This window comes from Salvelinus alpinus, chromosome 28 (assembly GCF_045679555.1).
Source record: "Salvelinus alpinus chromosome 28, SLU_Salpinus.1, whole genome shotgun sequence".
Taxonomy (NCBI): Eukaryota; Metazoa; Chordata; class Actinopteri; order Salmoniformes; family Salmonidae; genus Salvelinus; species Salvelinus alpinus.
This window is the reverse complement of record NC_092113.1, coordinates 3,599,984-3,618,770: the sequence shown is the minus strand read 5'-3', so window position 1 is coordinate 3,618,770 and position 18,787 is coordinate 3,599,984. Positions and strand designations below refer to the sequence as shown.

The window sequence follows — 18,787 nt, the reverse complement described above, 5'->3', positions numbered from 1 at the left end:
GAAGCCAAGGCAATTGAGTCTGCCGATGATAACGTGGTGATTGACAGAGTCGAAAGCCTTGGCCAGGTCGATGAAGACTGTTGCACAGTACTGTCTTTTATCGATGGCGGTTATGATATCGTTTAGGACTTTGAGCGTAGCTGAGGTGCACCCATGACTGCTGAGATGTTGGCCGGGGTAGGGGTAGCCAAGTGTAAAGCATGGCCAGCCGTGGAAAAATGCTTATTGAAATTGTCGATTATCGTCGATTTATCGGTGGTGACAGTGTTTCCTATCCCCAGTGCGGGCAGCTGGGACGAGGTGCTCTTATTCTCCATGGACTTTACAGTGTCCTAAACTTTTTGGAATTAGTGCAACAGGAAGCACATTTCTGTTTGAAAAAGCTAGCCTTAGCTAGATAAAAGCTCTCACAGTAATGATGCATCATTTGAGCTGTAGTCATCTGACTGGAGTGGCTCTTACTCATCAGTAGCTACATTAGACTGCCCGCTCTTAGAAGACAAACCTCAGCCTTCATCACAATACCAGCCACCTCTATCCAGATCTCAAATTGGGCTCATCATTTTGAGAACCGCTCTGATTTATAAATAACATAAAAATAGCTCCATCTACAGTACACAGCATCTGTTGTTCAGTGCATGGGTAATTTACCAGCAATTCTACATGGATCGCTTTGAAATGTCTGGCGCCTGAATTCTGTTATAGACGGTCAGTTAATTATTGATGATGACACCATATGGTCCTGGACAAGTGGCATGTAGGCTACTTCATTCAGTGCAGGAAGGTGTTATTAGCATGTGCAATGGTCAGGGTACAGAGCAAAAAAGCAAAGATCAAGCAGTTGATTGTAGGTTTAATCATCTCTGCCTCAATGCATAGACCTACGTCATTCGATCTGGGCGTCCAGGGAGCCACAAGGCTGTTAACTCGCTGAGCGAAGCCAAGGCATGAGCTCGGGGAGCTAATGCAAGTATTCAGGTCTCAGGGAAGGTTACTCGTGAGTTTGTGTCTGAACAGCCTCTGTTCTACAAATATATTCAGTACGTCCTCCACAAGAAATATATGTTGAAGTAGGAACTGAATCAGGGAGACGGTTGTGATACTGAACCATCCCTTAAACCTGGGCTGCCAAACCCTCTTCCTGGAGATCTGCCATCCGTCCTGTGGGTTTTCAGTCCAACCCCAATTTAACACACCTGATTCTACTAATTAGCGGCTCAACAAGCCGTTAACTAGCTGAATCGGATATGCTAAATTAGGGTTGGACTGAAAACCTGCAGGACAGTAGATCTCCAGGAAGAGGGTTTGGCAGCCCAGCCTTAAACCATCCCCAAAATTGAATGCGTTGTCACTGTGATTCTGTCTCTGAGTCATGTCTTTGGCAGCCCTGCATATATCCATTCACAGAGGCCATTTATCATAACACAGAGTATCTACAGGTTTTCATTACACTGTGACTGTGCTGCCGTGATTCATATTCAGATGCTTGTTTTCCTCCACAGCCACAGATAAATCCCAGACTCAAATTAGATCAGCCTATGAATTATTCAGCTGTTCCTCATTAGGGTGTGTTTGACATACAGTACCAACGTGAAGTAAACAAGCAGAGGGTGGCAGGTAGCCTGGAGCATTGGGCCAGTAACCGAAAGGTTTCTGGTGCGAGTATTCGGGCCTATGAGGTGAAACATGCGTCCTTGATCAAGGTACTGTACTTAACCCTTATTTGCTCCAGGGGTGCTGTACTACTTTGGCCGACCCTGTCAAACAACACATTTCACTGCACCTATCTGGTGTATGTGACAATAAAACATCTTTATGTGTATGATAATTGCTCAGATTGTATTTTTCTTCTGCTAGTAGACTTCAGTGATCCCTGTTATTTATGTGTAATTTCAATAGAAAGTTAAGTAAGGCCGGCCATTGAAACCTTGTATGGCCCTATTGTAAATACAGGTACGCAGCACCTTTTGATTACTTTGGCCATTGAACTGTACAGCACCATTTCCGAGGAAGGTTAAGATTTTCTTCTCCCTTCTTTGTCCGTGGGTATATTCAACGACTGCAGTGTGTGTGGGTTCAATAAGTGCCCAGCTGGTCTATTGACAGGGAATGAGTGGCAGTGTCTGTACAGACGTAGCTCGATGCTAAACTGACTCTCAGTAGACTAAGATCCACCAAACAAATACTTTAGTCCCCACAAAGGCTTTTATCTTGGACAGAAACCATAGCTATTGAACCAGATCATTTCATCAATTGTGAAATGTATCTTGTTTCAAGAGGACAGTAAAGATCCAACAGATGGCAGCAATTGCTGCAACAGGGTAGCCTACTAAAATGTCATATAACAGGGATATAAACCAGAACAAAAAAATGAACATGATCAGGGTGGGGCCATACTTGCGAACATTAGAAAAATTTGCATCGGCCAATTAAAATCTGTGACGTAGTCGCACGTGAAGGCTGTTCCCATTATATAATCTGGTACATTAAGCCCTATGCTATCCTGAGCAGGTGGTGGTGATTATTTCCTGTAACAAATTCTGCATCAGTTTATCAGAGATCTGATAAACAATGGCATAAATTGATACAAAATCCAACATTTTTGCTAATCCGTTTCACACCCATACATGTGCTTTAACGGGGAAAAAATATAAACTTAAATGTTGTAAAGACCTTTATCTTCCTAAATGTGCGATTTTTGCCTTTTGGAATTTTGTCTGACGTTAGTAGCTAGTAGCCTAGTCAAGGATGCATCATGGAATATTGGCACTCTACTATTTGTTCCATGTGGAACAGAATTAAAACTTGAATTAGGAGGTTTAAAATATCCCTCTGGTGGTCAAATTGACCTACAGTATTTTAAGAAATTACATTGGTCGTTGGATATAAAGTGTATGTTTTTGATAGGCTGATTCAGAATTTGTTACAGGAAATAATCACCGCCACAAGCTCAGGTAAGCATAGGGCTAAATGTGCCAGGTTACGTAATGGGAACAGCTAACTTGTAGCGCTTTATCACGTGCAACTACGTCAATGATTTCAATTGGCTGATGCGCATTTTGAGACTTGAAAAACTACGTTTCGACTTTTTCTTAATGTTCGCTAGTATGGCCCTGGAGTGAATATATCACCACCTTGACTTTATCACTTTATCACTATCAACAGTTCTCTAAGTCGCGTTTATCTGAGGGGACATGTGCCACAAAGACAGAATGTTTGGGTAATGGTGTGGTGTGTAATTAAATCATTTAGATGCATGTGTTCGCGCCATCAAATGTATATTGATGCATATTAAAGTCAATGAAGTGTATCTTATTCAATATTGACTGGAGCCGTACGTGATTGTAAATTAATGGAAGGCACCCGCAGAGAAACACACCCGCAATGAGTCACAGTGTTATCTCGTAATGTCATCGAAAGGATAATCAATTGATTTCTCTGTTGCCTAGGGCCAAACTCTTCAGAGGGAAGAAAGTGCATGGAGATTATGACATCAAAGTCGAACAGGTAAGCCTCGTTAGGCAAACTGCGTCGATTTACTTTTGGCACTTGTCTCAGACTTCTCTACCTAGAAACTGAATATGTATCTATGACTCTATTGTTGGAGTGTCTACGTTCACTTCTTCAGATGTACCTGTCTGTTTCTCTGCCTTGCAGGCTGAGTTCAGTGAGATCAACGTCATAGCTCATGCCAATGGAAGCTGTAATGTGGACATGCAGGTTCTGAGAAATGGTACCAAGGTGGCCAGGTGAGACACGCATGGACGCACGTGCCCGCCCACACACACACACACACACACACACACACACAAGCCAAACTGTAGCATCTGAACTCATTGACAATTCACCATTGCTCTGAGAGGCAATTTTTCCTGAGCAACACACTCAAGCCTTACATGCTGACCACACCGCTCCTGTGGCATGCGAGAGCGTTGCAAAATAAATGTACACACACGTGTTATTCAATCATTGCGACAGCGATGACATTGCGACACGTTGGTTCTCTTTGTGACGCTCAACGCGCTGCAAGTCCTGCCTCTCAAAGATGAACTGATGTCCACACTCCAGTCGGTTGTAGTAATGCCCCATAAAGTTGATTGCCAACCATATAAAGTTCAAAGAAGTTATAAAAAAAAAGAAGCCTGAGGTAGGAGGAGAGATGACAAAATGGTCAACCAAATTCCTTTCTCATCATCTCTCCTCCTTCCTCAGGCTTCTTTTTTTACTTCTTTGGACTTTATATGGCGGTTGGCAACCTACTTTTACGGTGCATTACACCAATGAGGAGATGGCACATGGTTATATGCTCCTGAAAACCAACGAGGAGATGGGAGAGGCAAATAGAACCTATTTCTATTTTAGCACACGCAGACGCTCGCTGAGGTGCGCGAGCAGTGTGGGTGCAATGATTGAATAACATGTATGTATGTTGTTTTCAACGCTCGCGCACGCAACACAAGCTGTGTGGTCAGCATTAGTTGACCTTTACATGTAAATAGAACCATGGCAAATTTCCAGATTTGATGTCTAACATTGCGAGCACGTTGATCTTGTTCACCCACACCAGAAGCAATCAGGACACGCAGGTTGAAATATCCACAACAAACTCTGAACCAACGATATTCATTTGGGGACAGGTCGAAAAGCATTAAACATTTATGGCAATTTGGCTAGCTTGCTGTTGCTAGCTAATTTGTCCTGGGATATAAACGTGGAGTTGTTATTTTACCTGAAATGCACAAGGTCCTCTACTCCGACAATTAATCCACAGATAAAACGGTCAACCGAATTCCTTTCTCATCTGTGGATTGATTGTCTCATTACGCACACCTGGTTCCCATTCCCCCTGATTAGTATGTGTATGTATCCTCTGTTCCCCGTTGTCCTTGTCGATTATTGTCCCATGCCCGTTGGTCTTGTGAGTACCTGTGCTCTGTTGTATCGGCTTTCCTGCTACGTGTTATTGTGCACTTGTTATTACAGGTCTCGTCCCGTGTATTATTTAGAGGTTTACAACTCGCTCTTTAGTTTGGGTTACATCCCAGTTGTCACGTGTGCTCCCTCTCCGGCCTCTAGGTTACCAGGCTGCTCGTTATGGCGAACACCTGTCACCATCGTTACGCGCACATGCGCATCGTCAGACTGGACTCCATCACTTCCTTGATTACCTGTCACTCCCTCGGTTCCTTACCCAGGCTTCATTGTTTCTGTTTCCTGTCTGTGCGTTCTTCGAGGTTCTTGTTTTGTATTATGTTCCGTTTATTTTATTAAACTGAACAAGTTCCACAGACATGTGACTAACAGAAATTGAATAATGTGTTCCTGAACAAAGGGGGGTCAAAATCAAAAGTAACAGTCAGTATCTGGTGTGGCCACCAGCTGCATTAAGTATTGCAGTGCATCTCCTCCTCATGGACTGCACCAGATTTGCCAGTTCTTGCCGTGAGATGTTTCCCCACTCTTCCAACAAAACGCCTGCAAGTTCCCAGACATTTCTGGGGGGAAGCACAGAGCACAGCGTTGAGATTTCCTGCAATGACAACAAGCTCAGTCCGATGATGCTGTGACACACCGCCCCAGACCATGTCGGACCCTCCACCTCCAAATCGATCCCGCTCCAGAGTATTCCTTCGACGAAAACACGAATCCGACCATCACCCCTGGTGAGACAAAACCGCGACTCGTCAGTGAAGAGCACTTTTTGCCAGTCCTGTCTGGTCCAGCGATGGTGGGTTTGTGCCCATAGGCGGCGTTGTTGCCGGTGATGTCTGGTGAGGACCTACCTTACAACAGGCCTACAGGCCCTCAGTCCAGCCTCTCTCAGCCTATTGTGGACAGTCTGAGCACTGATGGAGGGATTGTGTGTTCCTGGTGTAACTCGGGCAGTTGTTGTTGCCATCCTGTACCTGTCCTGCAGGTGTGATGTTCGGATGTACCAATCCTGTGCAGGTGTTGTTACACGTTGTCTGCCACTGTGAGGACGATCAGCTGTCCGTCCTGTCTCCCAGTAGTGTTGTCTTAGGCATCTCACAGTACGGACATTACAATTTATTGCCCTGGCCACATCTGCAGTCCTCAAGCCTCCTTGCAGCATGCCTAAGGCACGTTCACGCAAATGAGCAGGGACCCTGGGCATCTTTCTTTTGGTGTTTTTCAGAGTCAGTAGACAGGCCTCTTTAGTGTCCTAAGTTTTCATAACTGTGACCTTAATCGCCTACCGTCTGTAAGCTGTTAGTGTGTTAACGACCGTTCTACAGGTGCATGTTCATTAATTGTTTATGGTTAATTGAACAAGCATGGGAAAGTGTTTAAACCCTTTACAATGAAGATCTGTGAAGTATTTGGATTTTTACGAATTATCTTTGAAAGACAGGGTCCTGAAAAAGGTCAGTTTCTTTTTTTGCTGAGTTTATGTCGCTCCCTTTGGTTCCTTCCCCAGGCGTCATTGTTTCGAGGTTCTTGTTTTGTATTTTGTTTCGTTTATTTTATTAAAACACTCACTCCATGAACTTGCTTCCCAACTCTCAGCTCACATCGTTATACATATATATAAACACACACAAAAGTACGTGTTTGTTTTGGGATTTGTCCCCATCGTTTTCATGACGTACTTTATTTTGGGTGGAGAAATAAAAAAAAGCTATTACGTATTCCTGCGCCTGTCTCCTTTCGTTATACAGCGTGACAGTCCCCAAATTCATATAATTGGTTCAGAGTTTGTTTTGATATTTCAACCTGCGTGTGCTGATCGTGTCTGGTGTGGGGGTACAAAATCAACACGCGATTGCAGGCGCAGGCGCGTATCCGGTTTGGTCATTGTGTACATTTTCATTTCTCTCTAAGGCATCTGTATATTCATTTATTTTTTTTACAGGTCATTCAAGCCTGACTTTGTCCTTATCCGCCAACACGCCTTCAGTATGACCCAGAATGAGGACTTCCGTAACCTGATCATTGGTCTGCAGTATGGGGGCATCCCCAGTATCAACTCCCTGGAGTCCATCTACAACCTGTGTGACAAGCCCTGGGCGGTAGGTAGACAGAGGACTGGCTGGGTGCCATGCATGACGCTTGTGTATTTGTGCCGACAGTACATCATTTGCATAGTTTGACTAAGGGATGTCTGATGTTTGTCTCTAGTTTGCACAGCTAATAAGCACCTACAGGAAGCTTGGTGCAGAGAAGTTCCCTCTGATTGAACAGACCTTCTATCCCAACTACAAGGATATGGTAAGAACCTCATCTTCTCCTGCTCTGAAACGTAGCATTTAATGTGGACTTATTTTACTTTGTTGTATGATGAAGCCACGCATACGTGAAACAATCATGTCTACACGGTTTACCACCCAGGTTGCCATGCCAACATTTCCTGTCGTGGTGAAAATTGGACACGCTCACTCAGGAGTAGGAAAGGTAAGAATGTTATCAAGGCTTGATGTTGTTATTCTGTAGATTGTGGGGCTGCTAGTGGTGGGTGGTAAGACGTGCATTTTGGTCCGTTTGTTATTATTGTAATTTACAAAAACAATTGCGCCACCAAAAAAGATTATACCAGCAGAAGAAAAAACACATGGAGAACCTGGTAGTTTGAGAGAACCACTGACGACTCTCATCTCCTAATGTTTCTGCTTCCCTGGGTTTCGCACTGGACTCTGTGCGTGCCGTGTCCAGGTGAGGGTGGATAACCACAGTAAATTCCAGGACATTGCCAGTGTGGTGGCTCTTACCCAAACCTACACCACCACCGAGCCCCTCATCGACTCCAAGTACGACATCAGGATCCAGAAGATTGGCAATGACTACAAAGCTTACATGTACGTATGAACTATTCACCCGTTTTATGTGTGTGATATATGCTTCTGAAAAGTGTTACATTTTCCACAGTACAGCTTAAGGACCGTCCACTTCTTGAAATAATCCAGAAGAGTAATCAAATGAATCGGGCACAATTTGAATTTGCCAGGGACTTTAATATGTATACACGTGTAATGTCTGCCTCGTCCATTATAGGAGGACCTCGATTTCTGGCAACTGGAAGACCAACATAGGCTCAGCCATGCTGGAACAAGTGGCCATGACTGACAGGTACGAGTCCTGAACAACAGCAGTACAGCACCACTGCTAAGGCATCCATTCTAATAGGACAATACCAGACAATGCCCTGTCTCATTACGAGAGGTCACGTAGCTCATTAAGAGACAATGCAAATGTCTGTATTGATCCGAGTTAGCACGCTGCATTGTCTTCTCTCTGAATGGTGCACCATTGACAACGGCCATTTGAGTAATTGCGTTGCCACATGCAAATTCTTTCTATTAAATAGCATCACACTTGTACTTGACGTGAATCCATTGACTGTGACACTCTGTAGGACCACTTTGTGTGAGTATCTTATCCTTCTTCCCCCCCCCCGTGTTCAGGTACAAGCTGTGGATTGACACCTGCTCAGTGATCTTCGGAGGGTTGGATATCTGTGCTGTCAAAGCCATTCATGGGAAGGATGGGAAAGACTACATCACTGAGGTATGAGCTGCGTACAGTTGGGAGTAAGTGTGAAAATGTTTCAATATACAGTGCTTGACGTATTGCATGAGTTTCTCATGCTGTATCACCTAATTACGTAGTTGCTCTCTACACACCGACGCGGTTAAATATAATGAAAGGTTCAACATCTTTGTTAAACAATGTATTGATGTATTCCACGTCCTTTGTCAGGTCATTTTGAGTCTATCTGGTTGTTATGGGAACAGCAGCATACATGTGATATGGTTAACTATATGTTCATGCTCACACAGACGCACAGTTAAGAGGAGCACAGGGTCAAGCTGCAGTGCCCCTGGATGGAGAGCATGTTTTGGGGTTAAGGGCCTTGCTCAAGGGCCCAACGGTAGGGGATTGTTTTGAGGATATGAACCCAGGCAGTCCCTTTTTTTCCAACGCCTGTCCATGATTCGAACAGGGGACCGTTTGGCTACAGGTCCAACTCCTTAGCTGCTGGGCTACCTATTTCCCCAGCCATTCAGTTTTCCCCTAATTTCAACTAAAAGTGACACGCAATCTATTGTCCACACTTCATAACCTACTCCACTTCCACCTTCTCTTCCTCTGGTAATAATACCATCTTCTGTGTGTGTCAGGTGGTGGGGTCCTCCATGCCACTGGTAGGAGAGCATCAGGCAGAGGACAGGCAGCTCATCACTGACATGGTGGTAGCCAAGATGAACCAGGCAGTAGGACGGACACCCACTGGGTCCCCTAACAGACCCACCACCATGCAGCCATCACAGGTATGGTGCAGTAGGCTACACACACCACTGTATGGGGAATACGATCAGTCATAGTCTTACAGGAAGGCTTTTTAGGAAATCCGGTTTGAAAGCCTCCGCCTATTTTAGAGTTTATTGTACTACAGCCATATCAGATCACATGTTATTGGTCACATACACATATTTAGCAGATGTTATTGCAGGTGTAGTGAAATGCTTGTGTTCCTAGCTCCAACAGTGAAGTAGTATCTAACAATTCACAACAATACACACAACTCTAAAAGTAAAAGAATGGAATTCATCTATAAATATTAGGACGAGCAATGTCGGAGTGGCATTGACTGAAATACAGTATATACATATGATGTGGGTAAAACAGTATGTAAACATTATTAAAGTGACTTGTGTTCCATTATTAAAGTGACCAGTGATTCCATGTCTATGTACATAGGGCACCAGGTTGCGTATTACTGTCTCTCAGTAACTAGAGTATAGCTATATTTGTATAAAAACAATATTCCTGTTTAAAAAGTACATTCTTTAAAGCAGAATTCTATCATAAGGACATAATGACTTCTGCATTAAAGAAATGTTACTGTAGTGGACACTATTACTGTAGTGTCCCTGGGAGTATCACTGTGTTTTGTGTGTTTGCAGAGTGGTGGCCAGAAGGACCTTGTGGTTGATCCCAAGACTGGCACTCCACACCCTCCTCAAGGTTGTCTGCAGTACATTCTCGACTGTAATGGCGTTGCAGTGGGGCCTAAACCCGTCCAGGCCAACTGAGTAGCCCGCCAGAGAGGAAGTCTATCTAATATCGAAATGATGATGATGTACATTAGCTGGACACAAAAGCGGGGAGGGTGTTGGGGAGAGACGGTAGACGAACTGAGATGTGGCTGGTATTAGTTTGGGCCAGAGTGTAGTGCTGGCCTGGACTGTGTTTTTTCCTCTATGCAGTGTCAAGATGTACTGTTAACGTGTTTCCTTGTTGATTTAGTGTGCTTGTAACGGTCGCCTCTGTTTCTCTGTAGCCGTGGTTCTTTGGGGCTGTTGTTGACAGTGTAATAAGCAGATTGTGCCTACACTGAGTCCAGTGCTGCTGTGTGTGCCCAATGTTTGATTCAGTCATTATTCATTATTTGCCCTCCCTCTACCCCCCCCCTCCCCCCCATTTATTTCTCCATTTTGGTGTGTACTTTTAGATATTGTTCAAACTGTGGTTTGTCGTGCAGTTTGACGTTTGTGTATATGTCAATATGTACATGTTGGTGCGTATGACTGTAGTGGTAATTATTTTCATACATATACTAATATAATAGATATTTATTTTTGTTTTGCATGAATGATATTAAGGCAGGTAACATGTTTTTTTTCCTTCTCATTCTGGATGTTTCTCTAGTGCCACCACTATTATTCTTTAGATCCAAACTATGGTCCCTGTGATGTATGCATTGTGAATGTGTCATAATAGCAAATGCATATTGTATAAGTTATACAAAATAGATGTATGCATAAACAATCAAATGTTAGAGCCAAGAAAGCTGATGAGTACCTGCATACATACAGCCAGATCACTGTTCTGTAAACTTTCATTCCATGCGTTGTTTGAAAGGACATGATATTTAGATTTGTCTTTGTCCATTATTAGCAGATAGCTTACCCATCAAGATACTTCCATCAGTGAATGTTGCTATAACAACCAACGCTTAGAAAGACCTTTTTTTGACAGTTTTATAACCTGTCTCTATGCACAGAACACAGCCATAGCTGTTTTCATGTGTATGAGGACAAGCATATTAAATAACTTACACAATTACAATAGACTACTGTAAAAACAAAATCCTGTTGTTTTAATGGTAACTTACTGGCAGACAGTTAGCTGTAAGTTACTGTAAAAACAAAAAAGGTACAGTATGTTACTGTAAATTCCAAATAAACTTTGGTTTAACAGTACTTTAGTACATTTTACAGTAATGCACTGTTAAACCAGTTTTTTGGGGGGAATTTATGGTAACACACTGTACTTTTTTTTACAGAAACTTACAGGTACCTGGCTGCCAGTAAATTACTGTAAAAACAACAGGATGTTATTTAGTGTACCATTTTTTGGCCTAATAATACATATTTGACTCATTATCACACAGCACGTATAATCACAGTCCCCCACTGTAAATATATGGGATTGGTTTGTGGCAGCTGCAGTTGCGATCGTGAGAGGAGAAATTTTATGTGATAGAGTTAGAGAGTAACTAACTATGATATATTCAAACGCTGTCATTCATTCCAATAATTAAGATTCATTAACATAATGACTCTAGAGGTTTGTCTGTAAACTAGTAAGATTCCAGTAACAACCATTGCCTCTTTGGCAAATGATTAATGTGTCAATCTTTTTTTATATATATACATATACATATATATATATTACCAGGAAGTAGTCAAATTAGTCCTGTCACTTAAAATTATGTTTTCAAGTCAAAAAACGAAACTGTGATTCAGTTAAATGGTTAACGTGTTACATAATATATCTGAAATATTAGGTATGAGGTTTCTGATTCTACCATACGCGCACCGTCCGTGCAGAATATCAACAACCATATTGGTGTTGCCATGACAACAATGATGGCGCTCTGTTTTGCAGTGATGATGTGCGTGGAGTTATGCTTATGTTACTGCCATTTAAGGATTATTTGACATATTTGCCTTATACTCCTCTGAGTTAACGGAGAGTGCAATATATATGTTTTTAACTTTATATTCTTTATATTTTTATTACCAGATATTATTCCATAATTTATTCATACAGCTACATTCACAAGTGGGATACAAACATTTTCCCATTAAAAACACCTGCATTAAGTAGCAGTTAATAATATAGAATCCATGCATGTCTCCTATTTGGTTAAATGGTCATACTGTCCATTTAAGAATACAGCTATATCAACATCATTGTAAATGTGTGTCACATTCTAAAACACACTTTTGTTTGTTACTAACAGAATTGTACAAATGAACTATGTTAGCAAGCTCTATGTGCAATTTATTTTCCAACGTGTATGAAATGTCATTGTGTCTGTGCAGATAACCCAGAGAGGAACCTTGTAAAAAGCCTTACCTGTGGCTTTGTGTTTTGCTTTTTGTGGGGCAAACTGCCATGACGTTCCTATAAAAGGGAGGATAGAGTGGAGGTACCAAGGTCCTTAATAGTTGCATGGTGAGGTATTTGTTGTGGAACTAATTGATCAAAGGCGCTATTGTCAGTGGAAACTCAAAATCAGCCATCCTGCCCAGGTGAAACTCCTTTGCTGGCTTAGTTTTTCATACCGGCTCGTTTGCTTCTATTTGGGACCAGGGTTGCCACCAACTATTAAGTGTGTTCTCTTGGAACTAGTGTTGAATTGTTGGAAAGAATTCAGTACAGATAACAATACATTGTGGAAAAAAATTCCCCAACTGGATATTTTGCCCCTGTCACTGGCAATAAAGCTTCCTTTTGCGGTATATGCTCAGCGTGTGTCGCCATATTTGTTATGGTTGTATAAAAAGACAATATCAACGAGCAAATCACCCTATATTGTGGCACTATGTACGTACCGTAGCTAGAGAGACTCCTTAAAAATTTCTGTTTATAGAAACATATGTGGAGCAAGAAGACCAACAACAAACACAGGTGAAGCAAGGTCAGAAAACAATATCAATTTACTTCTATTTTAAGACCCACTAATGATAGTTAAACTCTGTATCTATCATGTCATATTATTGAAGTGGAGAATCATTGAGCAAACTGATTGGTTGGTCAAAACCCCTCCATCTATACCCTCAAAGCATGTGCGCCCCACATTGCATTGCTTCTAACGCATGAGAGATAATGTATCTGCAGTATTGTAATATTGTATCCCCTCCTGCTTTGTGTGTCTTTATTTCGCAGCTTTGACTTCCTCCCTTGACCAGTGTCGATTTTAGACTGTGTCTACTGTTTTTGTCAGATGGTTTGAGGGACAAAATTTCACCTACAACTGTGAAAAAATACAGACTCAAATTCAAAGACTTTCAATATCCTCTCTCCACAGCAAAAGTGTGATAATATCATAAAGTGTTTCTTGTACTAAAATTAGGGGGCCGGGTGGAACCCCAAAGTCCCAGGCCTGATCCAAAGTCAACTCCTAAAGCTTCTGCTAAGGACTCATGCCAGAGGCCTATCCCAACCACACAGCAGCCCCAGCCCCAGTCAGCGAGTCAGGGCAAGCCCAGACCAGGAGGCCTGGGGGCTCAACAAACACCTCCAGCACAGCCTGCCAAGCCTGCACCCCCAAGACAGCGCAACTCAGCGCCTCAGCTCCAACCTGAGTTCAAGGCACCTCCACAGGCCTCAGCCCTGCCCCAGCCTGAGCCACTGGCACAACCCCAAAATGAGCCAACGACTCAGGCACCACAGAAGGACCTGAGCCCTGAGCAGAGCCAGCCTCCAGTGGTAGAGCAGCCAACAGCAGAGGAAAAAGCACAGGCACATCCATCGCTGAAGTAAGAACACATTGGCAGCAACATTAAAAAAACATAATTCCGACATAATTAAAAGGTTTAACCAAAAAGAAGAGCCTGTATCTAATAAATACAATGCTCTACAGTCAAGTTGTGAGGTTATTTGTTCTGACAAAACCTTTGGCTTTCTACAGATTGTAATCAATTATTTAATTTTGTTTTCCAGTAAATCTCAGTCCCTGACCAATGCCTTTGGTCTGAAGGAAACATCCTTCTTTCGTACAGCCAGTGAAGACGTGGCCAAGGCCGAGACCATGCGCAACTTGAGGAAGTCTTTTGCAAGTCTGTTCTCTGACTAGACGCACTGTGGGTTGAATAACCCTGAAACAGAGGGAATGAAAAATGAGGTACCGAAACCAGTCTCTGTGTCATCAACTTCACAAAGTGTTACAGTAACCTCCTTCCTGTTTATCTAGATACATACGTACTGTGCATGCTATATCTTTACAGCACTACAACTAATGGTATGACTTCTTGAGGTGCAAGTCGAGAGATGTAAAGTTTGTGTTGATCATGCAGTAGTGTGGGAATCACTGTTGGGCAGAAGAGGATCAAACCATCTGTAATGTGCATTTATGACTTTTGAATGTTGTAGCTTTATTGTACATGTGTTTAATAGTTTGAATGTGTACGGTCTGTCATTAGCATAAGGAGATTACAACGCTCATTTAAAGTCTCGCCTATTTTGACACATGCTCTCAAATCACTAACTTGACTAAACTAACTGCATGTTTCTACAGAGACGGGAATCCATAGCCATAATTGACGAATGCCTGGTTATCTGTGTCGACTTAAACTGTTCAATCTGGAGTTCTGTTTTAGTGGTATTGTTATGGGCATTTGGCTTTGTTTGTAGACATTATTGTTGACACGATTATATCCACTGATGGTTTCTGCAGTCCTGCAACTCTTAATAAAGTGACCATGCATCAATAAGCAATGTGACTCTACAGGGCCTACTCATTCTCTGCATTAGAAATGCAGATGTAACCCATGGAATTCTATTTCTTGAGTTTAAAAGGAATAGGTTACACTTGTAGTTATATTAACCCCTAAAAGAGGCAACATATGTTTTGCTTAAAAGCACCAACTTGGTAATGATTGCAAAGCCTTTTGTAACCCAAGTAAGTGGTTTAAAATCCCTAAAATAAGCATGTAAATAAGCATTGAAAAATGTCACACATTTATAGTCAAATGTTATGTTTCAAAATATATGTTTTTAACCAATATTTTTTATCAATTGGATCCATGGCCACTTGTTATGAAAACTTGTCTGTTATTCATTCAAAGTGTTGTGTTTCTGTGATACTCAGAGGCTCAGAAATTGGCGATTGAGCTAATCTGACATACCTGTATGACCTAAAATGCCCACCGATATGGGCGATCAGGGTTGGGGAGTAACTGATTACATGTAATCTGGTTACAAAAAAACTGTAACTGTAATCCGTTACATAGCCAGCTAAAATATTGTAAGCAGATGACAGATACTTTTGAAAAACTAGATGATTACTTCTTGGATTTTTCCTTTAAATTCAGAAAGGATTATTGCGAGAGAAAAAAATACATTATGACACCTTTCAATTCAATTCAGCATTGAAAAAGGGCACAAGTTTAAGTTTGTTCCACCTGAGCGAGTCTGACCACAAGTCAGAGACCACTGTGAGGACCCACCAAATGCATTTGATGGATCCTTTTTGTCTTCTTCTAATGCCACTTAAGGGGAAAGTAATCCAAAAGTAACAGAAAGTAATAAGATTACATTACTGAGTTTGGCTAATCCGTTACTGATTTCAATCTTGGACAGGTAACTACTAACTGTAGCGGTATACTGAACAGAAATATAAGTGCAACATGCAACGATTTCAAAGATTTTACTGAGTTACAGTTCATATAAGGAAATCAGTGAATTTAAATGAATTCATTAGGCCCTAATTTATGGATTTTACATGACTGGGAATACAGATGGTCATCTGTTTGTCACAGATACCTTAAAAACAAAGGTAGGGGTGTTGGTCAGAAACCAGTCAGCATCTGGTGTAACATCCAATTGCCTTCTCCTTTGCGCAAAGTTGATCAGGCTGTTGATTGTGGCCTGTGAAATGTTGTCCCAGTCCTCTGCAATGGTTGTGCGAAGTTGCTTGATATTGGCAGGAACATGGTACACGTCGATCCAGAGCATCCCAAACACGCTCAATGGGTGACATGTCTGGTGTGTAAGCAGGTCATGGAAGAACTAGGACATTTTCAGTCTCCATGAATTGTGTACAGATCGCTGAGACATGGGGCCGTGCATTATCACGCTGAAACATGCGGTGATGGCGGCGGATGAATGGCACAACAATGGGCCTTAGGATCTCGCCATGGTATCTCTGTGCATTCAAATTGCCATTGATAAAACGCAATTGTGTTCATTGTCCGTGGCTTAGGCCTGCCCATACCATAACCCCACCGCCACCATTGGGTACTTGTTCACAATGTTGACATCAGCAAACCGCTCGCCCACGCGGCTCCATACACGTGGTCTGTGGTTGAGACGCCGGTTGGACATACTGCCAAATTCTCTAAAATGACATTGGAGGCGGCTTATGGTAGAGAAATTAACATTGAATTCTCTGGCAACAGCTCTGGTGGACATTCCTGCAGTCATCATGCCAATTGCACGCTCTCTCAGAACTTTAGACATCTGTGGCATTGTGTTGTGTGACAAACCTGCACATTTTAGAGTGGCCTTTTATTGTCCCCACCACAAGGTGGGTCATCAGACGTCTTTGTCTTTGTCCTGTCGTGTCCCTTGTATATATGTTTTTACATCTTTTTCTTTGCATATCTTTTAAAAACATTTTCCTAAACCTCAACTTCTAAATACTCTCCTGCAACCCGCCTCACCCAATGTGGCGTGGATCTGCTTTTTTCTAAAGTATTTCTATTTACTTCGTATCTGGAATCCCTCAAATGAAGCTAGCCAGCTAACTACCTACCAGCTATCAGTTAGCAAACCATTGCTAGCGGTCATCAGCTAACCTTTAGCTCGGAAAGCACTCGCCAGTTCGAACAACGTGACTCAAACCAGAGCATAACGGACCTATTTCTCTCCATATCCCCGGATTCCTACCGCAAACTCTGAACATTTTCATCTGGATCTTCGCAACTAGCTAACCGCAATCCCGGGTGACCACTCCTGGCTAGCGTTTCCATCCCAGGGCAAGCACCAATTAGCCTGAAGCTAGCCCGGCCAGGGCTCCTGTGCTACCACCGAAGCCCACTCCTGGGGTACAATATCCGGACCCCTTCTACTGCCGGTACGGGGCACGAAACTCCGCCAATCCTCTACAACTAGAATACCGACATAATCTGCCCGAGAATTCCAACAGGCCCCTCAGGCGCGACGCCCGCTGAAGGCCCATTCTGCTAACTTGCTAGGCCTGCTAACTACCTAGACCTACCTGGAACCCTACTAATTCCACGACTGGTCTATCGACGTCACCGCACGAAGAGGCAAAAACTTACCCCCATCGCGACGTCCCCCAAAGGCTAACTTGCTAGCCACGGTCTGCTAACTGCTAGCTTGCCTGCCCCGGTCTGCTAACTGCTAGCTTGCCTGCCTCGGTCTGCTAACTGCTAGCCCCTGCTAACTGCTTGCTTGCTAACACGGTCTGCTAACTGCTAGCTTGCCAGCCCCGGTCTGCTAACTGCTAGCTTGTTTAGCCCCGGCCTACTAACTCTTAGCTTGTTAGCATCGGCCTGCTAACTGTCTGAATCGCCATGTCCCCAGTCCGCCCAACCACTCACTTGACCCATATGTTCACTTGGCTACGCATGCCTCTCTCTAATACCAATATGCCTCGTCCATTACTGTCCTGGTTACTCTCTTATTTCACTGTAAGGCCTCTAGAACTGCTCAATAAGCCTTAAACAACCATGTTGTTCCACCTCCTACATATGCGATGAAATCACCTGGTTTAAACGTCTCTAGAGACTATATCTCTCTCATCATTACTCAATGCCTAGGTTTACCTCCAATGTATTCACATCCTACCTTACCTTTGTCTGTACACTATGCCTTGAATCTATGCTATCGTGCCCAGAAACATGCTCCTTTTACTCTCTGTTCCGAACGTGCTAGACGGCCAGTTCGTATAGCATTTAGCCGTACCCTTATCCTACTTCTCCTCTGTTCCTCTGGTGATGTAGAGGTTAATCCAGGTCCTGCAGTGCCTAGCTCCACTCCCACTCCCCTGGTGCTCTCATTTGTTGACTTCTGTAACCGTAAAAGCCTTGGTTTCATGCATGTTAACATTAGAAGCCTACTCCCTAAGTTTGTTTTACTCACTGCTTTAGCACACTCTGCCAACCCGGATGTCTTAGCCGTGTCTGAATCCTGGCTTAGGAAAACCACCAAACCCCTGAAATCTCCATCGCTAACTATAACATTTTCCACCAAGATAGAACTGCCAAAGGGGGCGGTGTTGCAATCTACTGCAAAGAAAGCCTGTAGAGTTCTGTATTACTATCCAAGTCTGTACCCAAACAATTCGAGCTTCTACTTCTAAAAATGCACCTTTCCAGAAACAAGTCTCTCACCGTTGCCGCTTGCTATAGACCTCCCTCTGCCTCCAGCTGTGCCCTCGATACCATATGTGAATTGATTGCCCCCCATCTATCTTCTGAGCTCGTGCTACTAGGTGACCTAAACTGGGACATGCTTAACATCCTACAATCTAAGCTTGATGCCCTCAATCTCACACAAATGATCAATGAACCTACCAGGTACAACTCCAAATCCGTAAACACGGGCACCCTCATAGATGTCATCCGAACTAACTCGCCCTCCAAATACACCTCTGCTGTTTTCAATCAAGATCTCAGCGATCACTGCCTCATTGCCTGCATCTGTAATGGGTCTGCGACCAAACGACCACCCCTCATCACTGTCAAACGCTCCCTAAAACCCTTCTGCGAGCAGGCCTTTCTAATCAACC

General features: G+C 43.1%; 1 protein-coding gene across 2 annotated transcripts in view; it reads left to right on the top strand.

Moving 5' to 3' along the window:
- The window catches only part of LOC139556964 (synapsin-2-like), a 35,021-nt gene extending 20,273 nt beyond the window's left edge, over positions 1–14,748 (top strand). The window contains exons 2-13 of one of the 2 annotated variants that reach the window (XM_071371170.1): positions 3,450–3,507; positions 3,658–3,749; positions 6,875–7,031; positions 7,141–7,230; positions 7,351–7,413; positions 7,672–7,814; positions 8,011–8,085; positions 8,421–8,523; positions 9,138–9,287; positions 9,924–9,984; positions 13,385–13,790; positions 13,975–14,748. In XM_071371170.1, the coding sequence (XP_071227271.1) occupies positions 3,450–3,507; positions 3,658–3,749; positions 6,875–7,031; positions 7,141–7,230; positions 7,351–7,413; positions 7,672–7,814; positions 8,011–8,085; positions 8,421–8,523; positions 9,138–9,287; positions 9,924–9,984; positions 13,385–13,790; positions 13,975–14,107 (1,531 nt within the window). In that variant the 3' untranslated portion in view covers positions 14,108–14,748. Of the gene's footprint in view, positions 1–3,449; positions 3,508–3,657; positions 3,750–6,874; positions 7,032–7,140; positions 7,231–7,350; positions 7,414–7,671; positions 7,815–8,010; positions 8,086–8,420; positions 8,524–9,137; positions 9,288–9,923; positions 12,771–13,384; positions 13,791–13,974 lie in introns of those variants that run through there. The other variant, XM_071371171.1, reaches the window with a different exon arrangement.
- Positions 14,749–18,787: the final 4,039 nt, after the last annotated feature.